General features: G+C 39.6%; 1 protein-coding gene across 11 annotated transcripts in view; it reads right to left on the minus strand.

Moving 5' to 3' along the window:
• LOC103715437 (pentatricopeptide repeat-containing protein MRL1, chloroplastic) overlaps nucleotides 1-16681 on the minus strand; it is a 40034-nt gene extending 23353 nt beyond the window's left edge. For 2 of the 11 annotated variants that reach the window (XR_005507520.1, XM_039117312.1), the window contains exons 1-10: nucleotides 16280-16681; nucleotides 13931-14663; nucleotides 13531-13756; nucleotides 13046-13323; nucleotides 12825-12940; nucleotides 8335-8463; nucleotides 7961-8134; nucleotides 7668-7832; nucleotides 867-1007; nucleotides 433-532 (exon numbers count right to left, since the gene is read on the minus strand). Coding sequence is in view for 10 of the 11 variants with exons in the window: in XM_039117312.1 (XP_038973240.1) it covers nucleotides 433-532; nucleotides 867-1007; nucleotides 7668-7832; nucleotides 7961-8134; nucleotides 8335-8463; nucleotides 12825-12940; nucleotides 13046-13323; nucleotides 13531-13756; nucleotides 13931-14663; nucleotides 16280-16609 (2392 nt within the window). In the remaining variant the exon portion in view is untranslated. Of the gene's footprint in view, nucleotides 1-432; nucleotides 533-866; nucleotides 1008-7667; nucleotides 7833-7960; nucleotides 8135-8334; nucleotides 8464-12824; nucleotides 12941-13045; nucleotides 13324-13530; nucleotides 13757-13930; nucleotides 14664-14773; nucleotides 14799-16279 lie in introns of those variants that run through there. The other 9 variants (XM_039117296.1, XM_039117302.1, XM_039117309.1 and 6 more) reach the window with 9 other exon arrangements.
• Between the last annotated feature and the right edge of the window lie 4698 nt (nucleotides 16682-21379).

The following is a 21379-nucleotide window of genomic DNA, read 5'->3' on the forward strand; positions in this document are numbered from 1 at the left end:
TTCTGATTTTATTTTCTGAATGTAGTTTTCTTTGTTAGCAGAGATGACTCATGCTGAAGCTTTGTATGGTCAATCTTTAAATATATTTCTTTTTTCGTTACTCTTATTCTTTTCTCCTTTGATATTCAAGTCCCACCATTAGAACAAATCTTTTCAGCTATGGTTGTGGTTGTTGAAAGTAACAATCTAGTTGGATCAAAACATAATGATACTTGAGGTTTTGCAGAAAAATATCTCAATCCATTTTACAAATTAAATGCAGGTTTAAAATAGAAATCAAAAGAATCACTAGTAAAATTACAAGTAATAGAACTGGTTTAATAAAATATACAAATCTGAAGGAATCTAGTAAGTAAACTAAGATATGCTAGGACTGACATGTATGTGGTCCAAATAGAACTAGCCTACAAAGGTCTACCAATGAAGACATACATAAGGAGGTGATCAGAGCATTCAGCATCGAAACTGTTGGAAGCAATTTGATTGCCTTAATCTCCTCATATAGCTCCAGTGCCTTCTGCCAGTTTTTTGCCTGAAAGAAAAATTTGGTAACTATGGTGACAGTCTGGCAAAGGCTTTGCTTGTAGAATTTTCATCGTATTCAATGAAAATGAGAACCAATCAAGCAAAACAGAAGGCAACTGTTATATGCACATAGAACCAGATAAATGCAGGTTAGGTGTGAAAAAGTGCAAGCAAAACACAGAATCTGCTATGGTTTAAATAAAACTAGCTTGTTCAGGTTTGCGAGAGTATAGAAACAACAAGAAACAAGACAAAGTTGCAGAGCAATGGTTGAAAACCTACAAATCCATACAAATCAACAATATATGTTTATCATAAAGACCACATATATATTGGCATACATTGCAACAGGCCCCCATCAAGGAGCTATATGAAACATGTCCAACTTGTAGTCCTTTGTTTTTTGCATCCTGCAAGATTCTAAAAGCTGCATCAACCTTCCCAGCATGCCCAGCAACATCTATTAGGGTGCTAAGGAACATCTGCATGGAACGAATACCAAGAGCTTTACAAAGTCAATGTTTTCATTAATTTAAAAAGCCAGGAACTAAAATCAAGTAATCAACAAGTCAAATGAGTGAATCAAACAAGCTTTGCAAATTGTCCATCATATACAGTTATGCACTGAATCTAGGTTGATGTTCTGGAAAAACTAAATCAGCAACATAGGAAAAAGAATAAAGAAGATTTTGACTAACCTGGCTTTGATTAATTTAATTTTCTTGTCCGCATTTATGCAAAATTGCAAACTTTCACAGATTTCGCTACTGCTACGTTACCACAGAGATGCGATTGATTAATAAGTAATATTCAGAATGTTGATTGACCAGGGATTTAAGTGCCTCTGGCACATGCTGTGCTATGATGTGCCCATGCACATGCTGTGCCATGCCAAAAAAAGGTCTTAAAATTAAAAATTCTTTTTAATTAAAATGATAAAAAATAACGAGTATGGTGCCTGTACTGATAGTGGCCTGGCATGTAAGCATAGGCTGGCACCTGCAACCTTCCGATCACACACTCCATGACATTACAATAACCATGATGAAATGCTAAAAAGTGTAATGCATTTGTATAAAAAGTCTATTTTCTGGGAAAATTGTTGTAAAGTTGAAGATTCTTGGCAGAAAAGCTGATTCCTAATTATTGTATGCAGACATTTAGGTATTGATGTATCATCTCGTGTTTATACATTGTTTCTGTTGAGGAATAATAGTCCCAATATCAGATACATTAGGGACTCTTGAGGTGCTTATATACTCTTGGACCTATCCATCTAATAGCACAGATTTTTAGATAGGATCTTAACATGGTATCAGAGCCCACCAATCCTTCTTGCCTACCAGAACTTCCATGCTCCCACTTACTAATCCACGTGTCACCCCTTGTTCCGAGTTTCGTCCCTCAAGCTCTAAACAAAAGAGAAGGTGTTGAGGAATAATAGTCCCACATTTGATAGGTTAAGAACTCTTGTAGTGTTTATATACTCTTGGGCCCATTCATCTAAAAGCCTAGGTTTTTAGATAGGATCTTAATAGATTTGGAAACTCATGAATGTGATCCTATACAACATGAGAGAGATCAAGCGCAATCTATGTAGATACTAGATAGAGAACAGCTACACCTACACGCATGTGTAGCTCTCCTTCATCCACACGCCATGTAGGTCGGACACATGGCATTGTTGACCAGTCAACAACTTAAGCTTAAAAGGTAACTGATAGGATAGGTTTTAAGCAATTATACTTTCCTTTTATTTCAAATTCCTCCACCATCTTTTACCGTCTTCCCAGCTGCTTCATTCTTTGGTCAGCTCCACCTTCATGCCCCACTCCTTATCGACCTTTGGTGTGGCCATGGGTGCGTCTACTTGACCATAGGCTGCCAACTAAGATGACATTTCATTCCTAAAGATGAGTAGCGTGCAGCAAACCTGGATCCTTTATTTTTTTTTTTTGTAATTATGGGATTAGGGCATTATTTGTAAACACTGTTGAGCTTTGAGGTTCAATTCCAAGGAAGAAATCCACTGGAAAATTGATGTAGATATGGATATGAGGATGCAAATTGAATTGTTTAGGACGGATCCTATGGGATGGCTAGTACAAGGTAGAAACCATGGACGGTATGATTATAATCTATTTAGTTTGATTGCCAGAACTCAAATAATAATCAATTGTTCATAATGGTTCATGGGTTTGACCATGTGGTCGACCTCTAATGGGCATCGTCACCTCAGCAACTCTCCAGCAAGCATCACTGATGATCAGGAGGCAGGATCAATGTTTGGGCATAATCGACTTTACATTCCCCTGACAGAGATCATCGACATCCATAGGACAGTCCTGGCGCACCTCCAAATGGAATCATCGATGACTATATAGGGCATGCTCAGTGCCTGCCATCATACCCATCCATGGGGCATCATCAACAAGAAAGGGTGGGTCCAGGGCTCCTTTTTTTATGCCACCTTCCAACAACAGCATCTGCCTCAATCCAATCTAATGAACATGGTTGAATGATAATGAAGTGGAGCTGAAGGTCAAGGCATAGAGAAAGGTGGGAATAGAGGAGGAAGGAGGAAGTAACAAAGAGGGACGGGACAACAGAAGGAGGAAGTGAGAAAGAGGGACAAACACAAGGGTTTCAACTTGTTGAATCCTTTTCCACAAACACTAACCAGTTATGGTGCCATGTGTCAGTTCTACATGGCACGTAGGCGAACAAGGCCTACACATTCATGTAGATCTAGCATCCCTATTGTATGTTTAGCACCTTTGCCCTCAACCACAACTTGCTTTAGTTTCAATGTATCAGTGCTTCTGGATTGGTGCTCTGAGCTTGCTGAACAAACCTAGATAGATACTGCAAGATAAGCTCATACTCAACCAATCTCCCATGTTGTATAAGAAACAGGTGTTAAGATCACGTGTAGGCGCTTCTACTTGTAGCATAAGTTGCAGCTGATTACCAAGAAACCACAATTCATCCCATCCAATCCTGATCAGACCTAAGTTACACCACTTAGGAATGTCAGATCTAGAATCAGATTACTGGTTTTTTGCCAAATTTAGTAAACTTAACAGATCTCCCAGCCGTTTGTCTGTCCTTTACTGTTCAGTGGCTCTTTAGATCCCGATAACTTTCAAATAAAGAAACTTGGTTTTTCAAATTTCTTCTTTTCATCCCCTTTTCTTTCTATGGCTTCATTGTTGAAAGCATTATAGGGGCTACATCTAATCCAAGATTACATCCATTTGGTTGTTTCAACCCACACATGCCACCAAATCACTCAAGCAACAAAAGATTTATTTTTTTTCGAGAATATTTCATTTTTTTCCTCATTTATTTTACCAAAACGTGCAAGACAATTGTATGGTTGGATTATCAGTCCAAAATCTATTGGTCTTCATATTTAGCCCAATTATCCAAGACAATTGGTGAGCTTTTTTCCTTTCCTTGTTAATATATTATGGGCTATACGGTGAGGGTTTAAGAATCGGTCATACGTATGCCGATACCTTACTAGTATTGTACAGTACTGTGCCGGCACATGGATGTCTCTTGGTACGACAAAGAACGTAGAGGTTAAAAATATCATGAGTCGTTTACATACTGGTATGGGGCCATACCAGTATCAATACCCTATTGCTATAATTCGCCGTGGCAGTATACACTGGTACTTAGATCCTTGGTCCTTTTTGGATTTTGGATGCCTTTTATTCTTCATTTAACCTTTTTTCCTTAGGGATTTATGACGGAAATTAGCACTACCTAGATATTTTGTGGTTGTTAGCCCCTGCTAATCAATACTCATCCTCCTCAATGTTTTTCTAACTTCACACAATCAGCTTTCTATCTTCTGCATCTTGGGCTTCTTTCCTCTTGGTGACCTTATCTGCCCGGTAGCCTACAAGTCTATGTTTGAGGCCTTTCTACTCTCAACACTCTCTTTCACTGCCCCAGCCCATCCTCTACATGATGCCACATGCAAACCAAACTACTAAACTGTATTTTCACCTCGAAATTTAGAAGTTCCAAAATTAGGTTTTAAAAGAGTCACTTGCTACCAAATTGTACATGCAGCTTATTTCAATTAAACAAGCCTCTGCGTACCATTTAAACAACAAAGTAGGATTGTTATTTCATTATGATAATGATTATGATTCAGCAATAAAAACAGCCCCATTAAGTGACATGGGATATTTGATTAAGCAAAACTTCCTTCCAATGTGAGAGAACTAAGTTGTAATTCTGCAATTTAGATCGGATGGCAACCATTTGTATGAAATATAACATAGTTTGGTAATAAATTAAATTATCTTTATTGATGCTCTTTTATGACACCATATGAAAATTGCTTGCTATGGAAGGTAATTGAAGCTGCCAAATTTTCCCCATGTCTTGTAACTAGCTAATGGAAGTAATTTCAAAATACGGTCTACAGAGAGGCCAATGGAGCTGCGGATTGAGTGGCCTCGTATGTGGCTGACCACTCTGGGGGAGCCCTTTGGGTTGGTGAGGAGGAGTTGCCTAGAGCACTCTAGGGGAGCCCTTTGGGTTGGTGAGGAGGAGTTGCCTAGAGCACTCCGAAACTTGTTATCTTTTAACTTTTTTGGATGTATTCACACTAGAAGTGTACAAGTCGTCCGTTGTAGCAAAAAAAAAAAAAAACGGTCACCTAAACATAATTAAGCTGCTGAATGCAGCTTGTAGAGTATGAGGAGTCCGGCATCTTTAAAACAGCAATGCATCCTACCATGCATGGGATCTTAGTGTGATTTTATCTCGAGGGAACTGCAAGCACTATCACCACAAACATTTCTATATTGAGGTATGAAGGCAGACTAGTCCAATGTCAGCTTGGTATGTACAATAGTACACTACTATATCTACTCATGGTTTACGGGATGGTACAGCACATGAAATGTCCTGGTACAACCTGCAGTATGGGGCAGTACATACTATGCTGCAGCCGTTTTTTCAATACCCTTGAGAGAAATCAATGTTAAATCCTTTAATGACCATTTCCATTATGCAGCTTGTTGCCAAAACAATCCTCAAAATTAGGGGTTCTAAAATCTATAATTTTGTAACAAAACTCAAAAAGAGCAACTAATTCATTCTAACAGGCCTCACCTCAAAACTCTGTACTTGTGAATTATACTCCCATGACCTAAAGTATGGAGAGGGTTTACGCCAAGCTTCGTTGTACCAGTACCGGACTCTATACCGGTGCCATACTAGTATTGTTTCAGTATGGTACGCAGCGTCGGTACGTCTGGCGTACCGAGCGTCGGTCCGTCTGGCGTACCGGCACCGAACCGGTAGGTACGGTACGTCCGGTACTGTCCGATTCGGTGCAGTACAACATACCGTGGTTTACGCATTGTGATGATGTCTCTCGATCAACAGGTTAAGAAGAGTGACTAATGGTTCAAATGTTCAATATAAATTAAGTCCCAACTAAGTTCAGAGGTACAATGAACCCAACTTGTAAGGAGGACTGAAATCAAGTACATTTTGTATCAAGCTCCTTCATTATCAAAGCCTTAGGCTAGCTAAATGGATTAAAACATGATACCAGACTGAAACAATTAATTATTGGGCACAATTTGGATCGCTTTCTCCTCTTTCTTAACATCAACCTTGCCATGGTTAAGACTAAATTTCAACAAGTCTTCAGTTTTTCAAAATTTACGAGTCCGCCCACTTCAACTAAATTTCAACAAAGTTTACCTTGGAGAAATCAAGCCCAAGGCATGGCAAAAAGAGCAATAATCTCGGCTAAGGGCTTAGTAGCACAAAAGATAAGTAGAGCTCACAGAGAGTAGGGTTCCCAAGTAAATGGGTCAAAAGAGCAATGCCCTTACCCAGGGTCTACTATGCCGGTACCGAGGCACTGTACCAGTTGCCGACGGCACGAGACAGTACGGGGCCAGTGTCGTGCCGGGTCGGGTCTGTACTGACACAGGAGACCGTGGGAGAGAGAAAAAAGAGAAAGGAGGGAGAGCGGAGGCCGGCGGAGGTCAGTGCTAGTGCAGGTGGTGGAGGCCATGGCCAGGTCCCTGCACCGGTTGCTCGGCGGCACAAGTCGGTATGAACCCGCACCATATCGTGCCGAGCCTGTACCGCCACAAGAGAGAGAAAAAGAGAGAAGGGGGAGAGAGAGAAAAGGGAGAGAGAGAAGGGTGGGTAGCGGAGGCCAATGTTGGTGCAGGTGGTAGAGGCCACGACTGAGTCTCTGTTTCGTTCGAAATAGAGGTTCGGATGCTAAAAATATTTTGCGATTTTTAATTGAAGTCGGCAAATCAAATTTCACGATATTTAAGTAAAGTTGGCAAGTAATTTGCCGACTTAAAAATCATAAAATTTTTTTAGCGGCCGGACTTCTATTTCGAACGAAACAGAAACACGGCCACGGCTTCTGCCACCTACACCAGCGCCAGCCTCTGACGGCCCTCCGCCGGCCTCCCTCCCTTTCCCTTTCCCTCTCCCTCCTTCCCCTGCTCTCTCTCTCTCTCTCTCTCTCTCTTTCTCTTTCCTTCTCCTTCTCCCACTCTGGCGACAGTGTCTCGGTTTCTTTACCCGAACTATCTTAGTCCACCGCCGATATGGCTCAAGATGCTACGAATCAGACGGTTTGTGACGGTTCCGCTGACCTTGCTCTTACCTAAGCGCTTAGCAGCGCACAAAGATAAGCATAACTCAAAGAAAACAAGGCCCCCAAGTCAACAGTCAGAGACCCTGGCATAAGCAGTGCCAAAATTGACCTCTGGATAAAAAAAGAGGGCATGCCCTCAAGATAAAAACACAGCAGGGGAAGAAAAAGAGTGACAGAGATGAGCTGAAGGACAGCTCTCTCTTGGGGTACTAAGTTTAAGGTTTTATCAAGCTGGGTGTCCGTTTCTAGGAGAGGAGTAGATGCAAGACCTTATTTTTGGCCTCAGGGGAGCAGTACAGACAGCTGACAGATTGCAGGTCATTGGGTTCTGGGATCAATGTCTGGAAACAGAATACCTGTAAGCTTAATGGGCTTCAAGCTCACTAATATGGAAATAAACCATGGATTCGAAAATATGAATTCTTTACAAACATTATTTCCGAATATTGTCAAAGGTTCTGATTCAGAAAAGTATTACCTCATCAGGCACCACGCCGTTCCTTTCCATATCATCGTATATTCTAAGTGCAAATTCCAAATCACATGTCTGGCTACAACTCTTGACAGCAATTGTGTAAACTTCTGGCGTGCCTTTTATATTATACTCGTGAAGCATTTTGTACACTTCATGAGCCCGATCAACCTAAAGTTGGATCACATATTAATATCTTTTAAAGCAGGGACAGGAGTAACCAAATCTGATACCTACTACCAGAATGTAAGAATATTAAAAGTGAATCAACAGACTGCTTTAAAAGCTCTAGTATATACCTGATTGGCTTGAATGCATGTCTTCATCAGAGCACCAATAGTCACATGATCAGGATCTATTGGTTTAGGCTCTGCTCTCATCTCTGCTAAAACATCAAATGCACGATCAACTGCTCCTGACTCACCACATGCAGTGATCAGGGCATTGAATACAACTCGATCAGGCTGCACTTTCTACTGCAAATAAGACTTTGTTAAGAATAAAGAACAACTTCAAATGTAGTCAAAAATAAAAAAAATATATATATACATAATAAATGAAAGGGCTGCATCTCACTACAGTCTGTAAGTATTTTTCAAGTATGAGATAGCATATGAAGTACAATTTTTTTCAAGAAAAAAAGCATTTGTTGGAAACATATCAGCAACTATACCTTGGATCTCATAATTCCATAAGCACCAAATGCTTTTGCCACTTGTCCAGCTCTGGCACAACCATCTATAAGTGCACCGTATGTGTTGACATTTGGCTCGATTCCAGCATTCACCATTTCATGGAAAATCTAGGAAGACAAATTTCTGAGTTATAAAACAAAAACAATAACGCATAAGAGAATATGAACAAGTGTACTGTAATAACTACTACAAGCAAGTACATCTGACTTTGACTGACAATGCATTCAGTGCCTATGACAAAAAAGTTGTTTCCTGCTCCCTAATTCAATCAAGAAAAGATAAAATTAGGCCAAGCTGATGAGGGTCCCTCCACTGTGGAGTCTAGGGAGGTTAGATATACGTAAACTTGTTTCCGTGTTTCAAACCGATGACACCTAGGTCACAATAGAGTAACCTTACCGTTGAACCAAGGCTTTCTCTCTCAATCAAGACAAGATACAGATTCAAAAACATGGGCCAAGTCAAAGGCGCAATGGATGACTTGCACATATAACAAGCATTTTTGTATGCCAAATTTCTATCTATTTGATAACATATGGAAAAAGTTAGTCATCTATAATCATTAAGAAGACAGGGCCTCCTATTATCATCTTGACAGCTCCAGCTATGTGAACAATGTAATTCAACAATTTTCAATGCTAAAAACTCATATATGTACATATCTAGACACACGTATCCATAACCATCAAGCCTTATGCCCCCACTATTTGGGGATGGCTTCATTGATCCTCATTCACCAAATATTCTGGTGCCACTTCTGACATTATGTCCTTTCCCAAGCTTCCAGCTCTTTGATGGATGATCCTAAAGAACATTTAGCCAGATTTTAGTCTCGGTGTGGAGAAACTGCAGCCAATTGGAAGCTCCTGTATCCCTAAAAGTTTCTTTTATTTCTATTCTATGATTTAAATGACAGCTTCAACTAGGCTCCACTTTAGAGAAGGTATTGGGTCTTAATAAAGATAGGTGCTTGGTCGCCAAACTTTGAAGAAAAGATTCAACTTATCTTTCCTCACATCCTCCCCTTCTCTCACATCCTTTAACATAAATTAAAGTACCTCTTCTTATGGGAGGTTCCTCAAAACTTCATTGTACATGTCAATTCCATCTCAATCAATTCTCCATCACATTGTCGTTTATAACTCCAACAGCTCTTCTAGTATACTTTTCGATCTATCCTTTCTAGTTTTTCCACAGATCCATATTTTCACTCTCATTTATGTTACACTCAATTTGTTTTCTTGAACCTTCTTTATTGCCTCACAATCTGAATCATACAACATTGTGGGCCTTATCGCTGTTCTACAATTTTTTTAAGAAAGTTAACAAGGTGTGCCTCAATCACATGATACTCTAGAAACACCTCTCCACTTTATCTAATCAAACATAATACTATTATATAAACCTTCATCTATCTCTCCATTATTCTATATAATAGTTCCCAAATGATGAAATCTATCACACAATGGTATCTCCATCTTAATTGGAACTCCATTTTCATTTCTGTTATTACTAAAATTGCATTCGATATACTCTACCTTAGTTCTATAGATTTTTAAACCCTTACCTTCATCAGCTTTCTTCCACAGATCCAATTTGGCTTTTAAGCTTCACTTTTTGTCATGACGTCTAAAAATAGCATACACCATGATACATCTTACTGAATATTAGCTATAAGTTCATCTATAATTAGTGCAAGAAATACATAAGATAAAACACATGCATACATACGTCCATACATACATCCACAAATTTATGTTAACCTCTCTTTATGCTAAATTGTTAGCATGATGACTATTAAGCAGGTAGCTAGATGCTCAAATCATCTGTTTAGTTTTTTAATAGCTTGAAATTCAGATTTGTTGCAAATTTTGATAGAGGATTTCACCAAGACTTGAAAATAGTAAACATTGAAAAATTAACAAAATGTACTGCAAAACATTAGAACTAACAAGCTATAGAACTTGGCGACAAAGCTTCTCTCAAACATGCACACTTATGGAGATAAACTCTTTAAGGCTCACACCACTGAGCAATCTTTAACCAAACTTCCATCTGTACTTAAATATTAATCCCATTTGCTTCAAGCGATCTGAAGCATAAATTGCTCATGATGTCAAATAGTACAAATCAGCAGTTGATATTGACTACTCATCCCAATCACCTTGCCACAAGCTTACGGTACCATCATTGACTATCCTAGAAACTACTGACCATTAAAGCTGCCAACTTTCTAGCTAACATTGTCTCCTACACCATCCAAGGTTTCCCAGAAACAGCTGAGCTGCCCAACTTAAATTTCAATCAAGGACAAGATTATGTCAAGCACACATAATGATAGCCATTTAACTAGAGACAATGAAGAACTAAAGGAAACATGAAAAACAAAAAAAAGGAGGAATTCCAAGTAGTATTTTTTTCCATCTGTTTGATATGCAATTTGGAACCCATAAAATATGCATTTCCATCTATATTTATCATATTTGTTTGCTTGCCAATAAATCAAAAAGAATAAAAAGGAGTGGGAGAAAATCATCAGTCTACTAATAAGTACAATAACCAACATTGCTGAAGGAATTGAAAGTGCAGTTATCTCCCGGCAGATTATTCAAGTCAATCTCTAAAGCAGGTCTTCTAAGGAGATAATTCTAAATATCTTATAATCAAGTCTTCAAATGCTATATGTGAGGACCCGTGCGGGCGTGTGTTTAGTCCCACATCGGTTATTCGCTGGGTAGATCTTGGGTACTTATACAGAATCAAGGAACCCAAATAATACCTTCCGGCTAGCCATTTTGGGTGAGGTCCTGGGTTGTTACAAATGGTATCAGAGCCGAGAACGACTCTTGTCCGATGGTGGGAAGGGTGTGAGGCCCAATAGTCCCGCATCGGAAAGACACGTTCTAGAGCCTGGGCATATGAGGCGGGTGTCTCCAAATCCTGCAGACGCGTTTTGGGTGAAAAATAAAACCGGGGAGGGGTGAAGGACGCTTGCATGAAGCCTCGGAACGGGACAATATTTGGCAGGGAAGCCCCGTGTTTCCCCCCTCATGTGGCCCCCACGTGGGCACTAGGTGCCTCACGTGCTCCGCGGAAGCGGGGGCGTGACATTTGGCATCAGAGCCGAGAACGGCTCTTGTCCGATGGTGGAAAGGGTGTGAGGCCCAATAGTCCCACATCGAAAAGACTCGTTCTAGAGCCTGGGCATATGAGGCGGGTGTCTCCTAATCCTGCAAACGCATTTTGGGAGGAAAACAAAATCGGGGAGGGGTGAAGGACGCTTGCGTGAAGCTCCGGAACCGAACAATATCTGGCAGGGGAGCCCCGTGGTCCCCCCTCATGTGACCCCCACGTGGGCATTAGATGCCTCACGTGCCCCGCGCAGACGGGGGCGTGATATTTGGTATCAGAGCCGAGGACGGCTCTTGTCCGATGGTGTGAAGGGTGTGAGGCCCAATAGTCCCACATCGGAAAGACTCGTTCCAGAGCCTGGGCATATAAGGCGGGTGTCTCCAAATCCTGCAGACGCATTTTAGGTGGAAAACAAAACCGGGGAGGGGTGAAAGATGCTTGCGTGAAGCCCCGGAATCGGACAATATCTGGCAGAGGAGCCCCGTGTTCCCCCCTCATTTGGCCCCCACGTGGGCACTAGGTGCCTCACGTGCTCTGCGGAAGCGGGGGCGTGACATTTGGTATCAGAGCCGACACGGCCCATAACCTATGCGGACTAGGGGACACTGCAGCACGGATCCATTGGGGCTGACCACGGGCCAATCATGGTGTTTGTGATTTGATTTGAATAGATATGAACCCTTAGCCTGACGAGGACGTCAAGGCTTGAACGGAAGAGTATGTGAGGACCCGTGCGGGCGTGTGTTTAGTCCCACATCGGTTATTCGCTGGATAAATCTTGGGTACTCATATAGGATCAAGGAACCCAAATAATACCTTCCGGCTAGCCATTTTGGGTGAGGTCCTGGGTTGTTACACTATAGAACATATTTCCTTTGCAACTTGAAATAAACTTATCATATATTAGAAAAAAATGAATCATAGTTGTCTACAGTGACTAAAGATGCTTCTTCTAAAAATTAAAAACTCGCATTAGATGAGAATAAGACCACTGCAAATATCACCTCCCTTAATGAATGAGCCTAACAACAATAATAATGTACCTCTGACACATGATGAGACATAGTTGACCAATCAACTGTAAGCAGCAAAGGACATCAAACTATGAACATGCCATTGATTATGGAAGCTGCTCAAATTAGATAAGGACTCAAGTTGGGGTGCTTAGATCATAAAACACAGATGAACAGATATTTATAAATACAACTACGTAAATGGTAACATGTCCTATTGTTTCTATCTGAAACAAACTAATGTAGCACATGGAAAGGTAAGAAATAGACGAATATGAAATATATTGTAAGCTGTAATAGTATAAATGGCTAGGTTACCATACTTCAAACATGGCATCGACTTTTCCACTTTTAGCACAGGTTGATATCAGTGTGGTGTAAAGTTTACAATCAGGCTTTAGCCCAGCATCTTTTATTAACAGCATAACCTGGAAAGCTCCTATACAAACAGTTTTGGGATCAGGAATAAGGCATTCAAGTGAATGAGAATGTTCTGTCATTTGAAATTTTACAGCAGACCTACTTCCAGAGGTGAATGAATTACCATCAAAATCTTGTGAGCTTGCACATACAGATAAGAGCATGTTAAAGGTGCTCATTGATGGATTCCTAATTAATTTACAAAAACGAAATGCCTCTTTTACAGCTTTCTGACTCTTACAGGCCTTCAAAAAGCTGGTATGATGGACCTGAAAAAATTGACAAAAGTCAATAAGCAAACACACTGGAGATAAAATACAGGACAAAGGAATCACCTTGTCCATATCCAACAATCCCTTTCTTTCCATACTTTCCAGCAAGTCTACACAATCTCTCAACCTGCTAAGCCCCATATAAATGAGTTTAAGATGAGCAAGAGGGATATGAGAAGGAGCGACTACTCATTAGGCTGCATCACTCTTGTTAATTATTAATTTTTCATCTCATCATTATGAAAATCATTGAGAATGCAATTTGATCTATAAGGTTTTCTATGATATGAAACTAAAGTAGGAATTTTTCAATTTAAATGCTGGAGATGAGTGATACCTTCCATCTCTCAACAAACGATCATAGGCTCTTAAATAACCCGATGGATAATTTGCGCCTTTTACAAGATTCCCATTTGGCTCAGGAAATCCAGACAAATTTGCATTATCTTCATTTCCATGTCTGAGACTTCTTCCCATATCCCTTGTGAATCCATGGTGTTTGCCTATTTTTTCTCCTTTACTAGTACGGCCTTCGTTGAAGCATGCACTAGGCTTTTGTCCTTCTGAAGACTCAGAAATTTAGCAAACATCATTTATAAGAAGCATGTGCCCTTGGAACTCAGAAACAAATGAGTATATGTTGCTCAAATATCATGGCCTCAAAGAACAATGGTTAAAGAAAATGAATTTCACAAAAGATATATTATTGATTTAAATGCATGTGTTTGTGGCTTAACCTGCTGAAAGAGGAGAGATTTTTGCATGGATGCCTCCAAACTTCACTGCATGCCTTAATCGAGAGTAAGAGCTATTGTTATCTTGAAGAATGAGATGAAGAGGTCCTGCACTCAAACTTTCGAAGCATGATATAGACCTCACCTCAGGCATTTCTTTATTGTAAGCATAAACTGCTTTGGCATCTTGTTTCATGAGACCATTACAGCTTGAGGGACGAAGTTCACTGCCTTTCGCTACAATGCAGTCTAGCTCAATGTCTTGATTGATTTCTGCTTGTTTCTTCTCCACTAGGACACTAGAACAAAATCTAAATGTAGGTTCAACTATTATATCAGGTGCATCAGAGACTCCTACAGCTTGCCTTTGTTTTCCAGGCAGCAAATCTGGCAATTTCTTTCCAGAATCATCTTTCTCTAATGCATCAATTTTGTGAACCTCAGAAGATGAACATTCAAACTCTTCAGTTCCAGTTGTTTTAGCTGATGCATTGTCTGTAAGAATGAAAGCAGGAAGTTTAGAGGCTGGCTGCACTTCATTGCTTAATGTATTGCTGAATATTTCTTGAAGTTTTAACAGTTGAGCATCCTTTATGTCAGAAGCACAGATCTCAGGAGACACATTTGCTTGATCTCTCGCAAGTGTACTATTTTCTTTGTACATTATGGGCTCTGCATGATGGCTTTCACTGAGTCCAACATTCACCATAACATCAGGGACTTCATGAATTGCAAACTAACAAGTTGGGACAAGAATTTCAAGTTAGATTGCAGCAAAAAGCTGAGTGCATATCAACAGAAATTTAACTGTAAGTGAAACAAACAAAATTAAAAACCTAAACTTACTTGTAATGCAAAGTCTTATCCATTTCTGCGTAAAGCAATTGACTAACATAAGCACAGAAACATGACATAGATATCTGAACTCTGAAGTCTTTTTCTGAACATAATTCAATTATAGTTCTTCTATGTAAGCTTCTAGTATTGCTAATTACCAACATCATTGCATGCTTGAAATGGGTTTAACCATTATACATACATAAACTTGAGGTGATTCATAATGCAAGACCCTTTTAAACATGATAAGCAGATAAGATACTTTCAGACCAAACAAGTGTTCAAAAATAATAATTTAATTAAAAACCTTGGTAGAAAATTTTGGTTACTTCTAATTTTTCCTTAGAGCATCATAATACTTTCTTTCCATCATTTTGTCATTCTCAGCCCGTAGAAATTTTGATCCAACAGCTGTTAGCTCAGCTGGTTGTACCACTCTCCTAAGGGACTGCCATTGGGGGAGCTCCAGTGTTCAAACCCTGATGGTGGCACTTTACGCCGCACTGCATGGAAACGCAGACAAAAGAGGAAAAAAAAAAGAGAGAAAGCCAGTGGAAGGCTGATATGGTACTTTATAATATACAAACTTTCAGTTGAACAAGAAGGGAATGATGAGAACTTTAAAACATGATTCACACAGCATTGTCATCCTTAATTATCTTTATCCTTGACATTTCCTGTCCCAATATGTGGCTATCATTCAACAGTAAACATACCCACCCACTCCATCAGCTCCATTGTGTAAAAGATCAGTTATTAACTATCTTCTTATTTTTTTCCTCAGGGAACGGGGTATCTTTCAGCCACAGATTGTAACTGAGCCCTCACTACCAAATATAACAATTACCACAAAACAAACTATATGTTTGTTTTACTTCATCTGATATGCCGGTTGGCTTTGTGGTAAAATATCATCCTGTCTCCCAGATACAAGTCCTCGGTTCTCCTCTCAACAATTCACCTACAACTTTTGCTTTATTCTTCAGTTATTATAGCCTGTTCATTGGAATACACGATTCTTGATCTATAAGAGGGGGACCACTATACCAGAACTCAGAATCGTTCTCCCTTGGCCGTATGGTTTCTTCCAAAAACCAAAGATTCCAATAAGTTGGGCCCTATTGTCATGTCAAGAATAGCTGCTAAGCCCTACTGGAGAAAAAAACACCAATCTTTTTATGATTGTCCATATGGAAGGCCTTTTATCGACTACAGTAACCATGTAGAGAGACTGTTGATCCAATCTCGCGTAGGTTTCAGAGATCTAAGTCATGCATTTAAATCTTAATCATCTTTTTATGGCCGAAATCTGAGATATCAGGGAACAAGTCCATGTTATAGAGGCAAGAATCTAGACACTTACCGGCAACCTCATAGCTTTCTTCTCAATGTGGGTATGGTTCGTAATCAAGAACTGGATATTCTTTTTCTTGTTTAAGGTAATAATCAAGAACCGATCTTGGAAAGCCCAAGAAAATTAAAGACCGAAAGTTCCAAGATCCAAGATTCAGTCACCTGGGAAGATTCACGCCTCTGTCTGCTATACATCACTTGGAGGGCCGCCGCGAAGGTGGCAACTGCGGCAGCGGCCACAAGAACGGAATTCTCGCCCAGAGAGTCCTGGATGAGGCACCTAGGAGACTGAAATTGGAACCCTAATTTCCTGCATCTCTTTCGAGATCGGAGGCCCGAAGGCCTCCGCTGGCTCCCGCACCCGGGAAATTCCTTTCGGATGATGGAGCTGGGGAGAGGGAGGTGAACGAAGGAGGAGGAGGACGTGGTGGTGGAGAGAAGGGAGAGGCATGAAATTAGGGTTTGAGATCTGGGCGAGAAGCTGATATCCATGGAGAAGAGGAGGGAGAGAGAGGAGGGGAGGAAGAAGGTTGAGGACTGGAGTGGTGGAGCGCCAGAAGAACGGATAAAAAAACTGCCTACCGCTGACGTGGCGGCCTGCCTTGGTTTCGTCGCCCGTTTCGGCAGATACTTATCAACGGGATCGGTTAAGGTGTGCGGGCCACACACACATGTCCTAGTGCGCCCAATCTTGAATTGCCACCTAGTGACCAACCGATGGACCCCGCCCCATTTAATTCTTACAGGGACGTCACTCTCCGTTGAAGGGCCTCGGTTTCTGCCACTGAGGTGGTAGCTCAGTGGAACTGGATCTTACTTCTAACCAAGTAGTTCCAAGTTCGAAATGTGCAGGCATTGATTAAATTTTGAAGACCGGATGCTTCCTGCTTGGACATGGGGTCTGGGAGAGCTTATTGGTCCGCTGGTAGCCTCAATGGTACCAAGTGTGACGTACTCATACGGAGGATTCGTGCTGGAGCCCAGAGAGGTTACCGAACCGGGCCCATAAATGGAGAGGGTACGAGTAAAACCGACCGGCGTACCCAACACATGGTCATTTCTGCCCACATCAAACATTCTCCTGGCGGGGTGGGAGCTGCTATGCGGGGGTGGACTTGTCCCTTCCTCCCTCTTTTCTTTTTTTTTTTAAGAAAAAAAAAAAGAGGAGTCTCGGTTCCTGAAAATAACCGATTAATGGATGGGGGGAAATACCTAGACCGGTCCGGTCCAACCCTAATTCCTTACAATTTTTTATTTATTTATTTATAGAAGAAGGAGGCAAAGCCAGCTGCCCCCTAATTCCTTGCACAAAGGCTCTCTTATCCTTATTTTGTCCCGAATATGCTTCTCGTCTGGTTATCTTTCTCCTCGTCCTCCTCTTCCGTGTCAGCTTCTCCATAGCATCGTTCTTTATTTCTTTACTTTCCAAGAAACTATTAAACAAAAAATCAATAAGGAAAAAAAAAGGAGAGTTTGTGGAATAAATTCAAAATTAGTGGTTGTGAATGGGATAAATATGTTTGCTTTGGATTTTTTTTTCAAATAATATGCTGTTGTCTAAAAGATTCTTGATTTTTTTATTTTTTTAAACATAAAATAATTTATTTTATTTAACAATTCTTTTATATGTAATATATAACCCTAAGCATTACTCTCTTATGGGTACGCATCTTCCATCTTTTTATCTTCTTTTGTACTTTTTTTAAAGTAAAATCCAATCAAATAAGTTGAAAATTTTCTCTCGCCTTTGCAGTTCTTTTTCCTGATACATACAATCTTTTACAAGGAATGATCTCTTCATGCTATTCATAGGGTTTCTGAGATGTTGATTAAAATATTTGGGGAAATATAAAGAAGTAATATAAAGAACAGCAGAGACTTTGTGAATCTTTGGAGCTCGGACCGGTTTTTCAAAGAAACCGAGTTTTCCCCGACGGCGAAAGTCGTTCCGTTGGTGTTAACTGAGGTGGGGCCATCTATTACTCGTGGCGACTCAGCATTGGGCGCACTACGGTGTGTGTGTGTGTGTGTACGCGTGACGTCCCCGCATTTGAACCGCCCCCATAATAGAGTAGTTTATGGGCATGAACGTGAACGTCGTCCGTCTTCAGGCAGGCTAAAAGCCTGAAGGGGTTAGTTTAATCTAAAATCCATCGATAACAAGTAAAATACCGTGGGAAGTGGAATCTTAACGTGCCTTCACCAAGGAAAAAAAAAAAAAGAAGAAGGAACCTGCCCTACCCATGAAAATCCACTGGATTATAGATCCCAAACCTTTTAACTAGTATTAGAAATAAAAAGAAATATTCTTTTCTTCATATACTTTTAGAAAATATCATCTTTATTTTATTTTTTTTGACTCTTGATGATGCAATGGTAAAAAGAAATTTCATCTTTTTAAGAAATATTCTCCTTGATTTTCAGTAAACTGGTTTACAAAAGGAATGCTCTATGTGTCTATGTGATCGATTGTTGTAATGCCTGGTGATCTATCTCATATTGTTATATGTTTATTTCCACTACCAAATTTTTGGCTGTCTTAAAAGTTTTATTTATCATGTTGTATGATCCGGTGTCCAAATCTCAAGAAATTATACTTTCACTTGATTGATGATTCCATTCTATTATCTTGCTAGCAACATATTTTCATATTCAATAAAGTAGCGTCTTGTCAAAGCAAGTATTAAGGATAAATGTCTAGTCTTATGCTTTTAGTTACATACATATTTGCATCATAGATATCTACCAATATGTTCTATCTAATACTGAGAAATTATATTTTATATGACGTGCACCATATAGCTGTGCATGCTGCCAATCATAGTTGATCATTCCTATAGGCCCCATTCATCAGGCAATCATCTCGATGCACTGCTACATGAACAAATGACTATGATTGGCGACGTGCATGGCCATGTGGTGTACGCCATGTAGGATATAATTTTTTATCTAATATTGCATGCAATATGACATGATAAGGTACTGTTTTGGAATAATTGTTTGATACAACATTGTACAAAAGCAAGATACAATTGTTAGGCCTTCTCATATAGGGCTCGTTTGGTTCGCGGGAAAAGAAGGGGGGAAAGTGTGGTCAACGGGAAAGTAATGAGATGCCTCTTGTTTGGTTGGAGTTTTCAAAGGAGAGAGAAGGAAAAGTTGTATTTCCATGGGAATGTGATTCCCACATTTCATGGGAAAGTCTTTCCCATGAGAAACATGGGAAAGTTACTTTCCCATGAGGCGGGAATCACTCCATTTTTACTTTTTCCCAAAAAGTCCCTTCAGCATTAAAGAAGCATTAAAGAGGCATTAAAAACCTAATTTTTATTAAGGGCATAATAGGAATTATATATAACTTTCCTAGGAAAGTGGGTGGCCAACCAAACATAAGCACCTTAGAAATTTGTCACTTTCCCATGGTCAACCAAACATGCCAAAAGTACTTTCCTAGGCATCCTCTTCCTAGGAATTTGTTTCCCAGGAATCATATTCCTAGGAAGGAAAATGCTTCCCGCGAACCAAACGAGCCCATAATATATCATATATTGGTGTCACGATACACCATATTAACCTGATATAAACTAGTAAGATATATATAGTAGATGCAATATCAAGACCAGAAATCATACGTGCACAAATTAGTTATTTCTAGAAGTAATCCCTTGTTTACGGAAAAAAAAAAAATCATAAGCAATCCCCTTGTTCTCCTTTTTTTTCTTGAAGAAGAAAGATCATACTACCTCAACATTTTGGACATTAGAGAGAGAGAGAGAGAGAGAGAGCTACTAAAACAATAGGTATTCATTTTAATGTGGCCCCCTTGATATTATTAATGTTATGTTCATCTTCAGCACTATAGAAATTTTCTATAGCATATCTCAAGGAAGTCCTAGCAAAATGATAGCAAATAGAACTGTAACAATAATAAACCATAGCAAATAGAACTGTAAAAACTCAAGGTTCTTTAGTTGTTTTTTATTTTTAATTTTTTCGCTTCTTCAAACAATGAGAAATACACGAGCATTCCATCAATAGAATAGAATGGAAGGTTGGACTTGTGATCTTGAGATGCTGAACTGTAGTGGTCTTTGTTGTAATGTTGGGTTTTCATGTTGGCCAAGAGATGGCCTCGCATTGGTGTCATTCACCCACAAACACAATACAACTAATATTTTGGTCCTTATTATCTAGGAAAATAAATACCGATATATTTGGATGTATAAGTCAATATGATCATGTACTATAAATTTTAGATTATCAGCTTTTCAAATCAATCTTCTAATTTAATTGATTAGTTTTTTTATCCGGTTTCCTGTAAATAGAATGTTGGCTGAAATTTAGAAGAATTTAAAGATGCATCAAAATCCCTCTTCTCCATATAAGATGATGTTTGATTGAGAAATAAGCAGAGGTATCCCTAAAAATAAGAAAGATATCTCCTAAAATGGGAGACATCCCCCAAATTCCCGCAAAGAATTGGGGTTTATATCTCTTAAAGATTTTTCACGGCTAGTCATATGAATTCTTATGTCAACTTCTGGAGCATGGTGCATCATTTATACATGGATAGTGACATAGGATGGAAGACGAAGAAAGAGGAAGGAGAAGAAGGAGAGAATTCAATGCTCTCAAATCTTAATGATGCAGAACTTGAGTTCTGAATCACAAATTAATGAATATTTATAGACTCAAAATCTTAATAACTGAAGTCCTCATGAAATTTTAGTCCTGATGAAAGTAGAATTCTTAAAAAAAATAAAATTCTTTAATTTTTATATTTGTGCCTAACGGTAGTGCACTTAGATTTCTTATCGGACGGTTCTTCATGAAATTTATGTCCGATTGACATGAACTGCAAACACCGAGACCATGGGCTCTTATATTAGAATTGGGCTAGTCTAGTACTAGTTGGGCCGGCTATAACGTATTGGGCTCAATCTAGTCTCCTGCTGGATGTATGAGGGAGCTCAACATGGAGGCTGGTCTAAAGGTTTGATGCAAAACACTTACTGTGTAAATAAGCAACCACCTTTCCCCATGCTCCAGCCCAGTACATCTTGCAAAGCAAGCAGGGATCAAGATTTTGGACTTGTGAGACGAGGGAAGGAAATTTTTCAGCAATCTTACATGACATGGTTCAGGAGAGAATCATGCAGGAAAATATTCACATAAAAATCCGTATTGATATTGCTGAACGTAATCCATGCATAGCTTTTTTTTTTCCAACGACACAGCTGCTGCTAAAGATATGTTCAGAAG

Source organism: Phoenix dactylifera, chromosome 2, assembly GCF_009389715.1.
Source record: "Phoenix dactylifera cultivar Barhee BC4 chromosome 2, palm_55x_up_171113_PBpolish2nd_filt_p, whole genome shotgun sequence".
NCBI classification, from domain to species: Eukaryota; Viridiplantae; Streptophyta; class Magnoliopsida; order Arecales; family Arecaceae; genus Phoenix; species Phoenix dactylifera.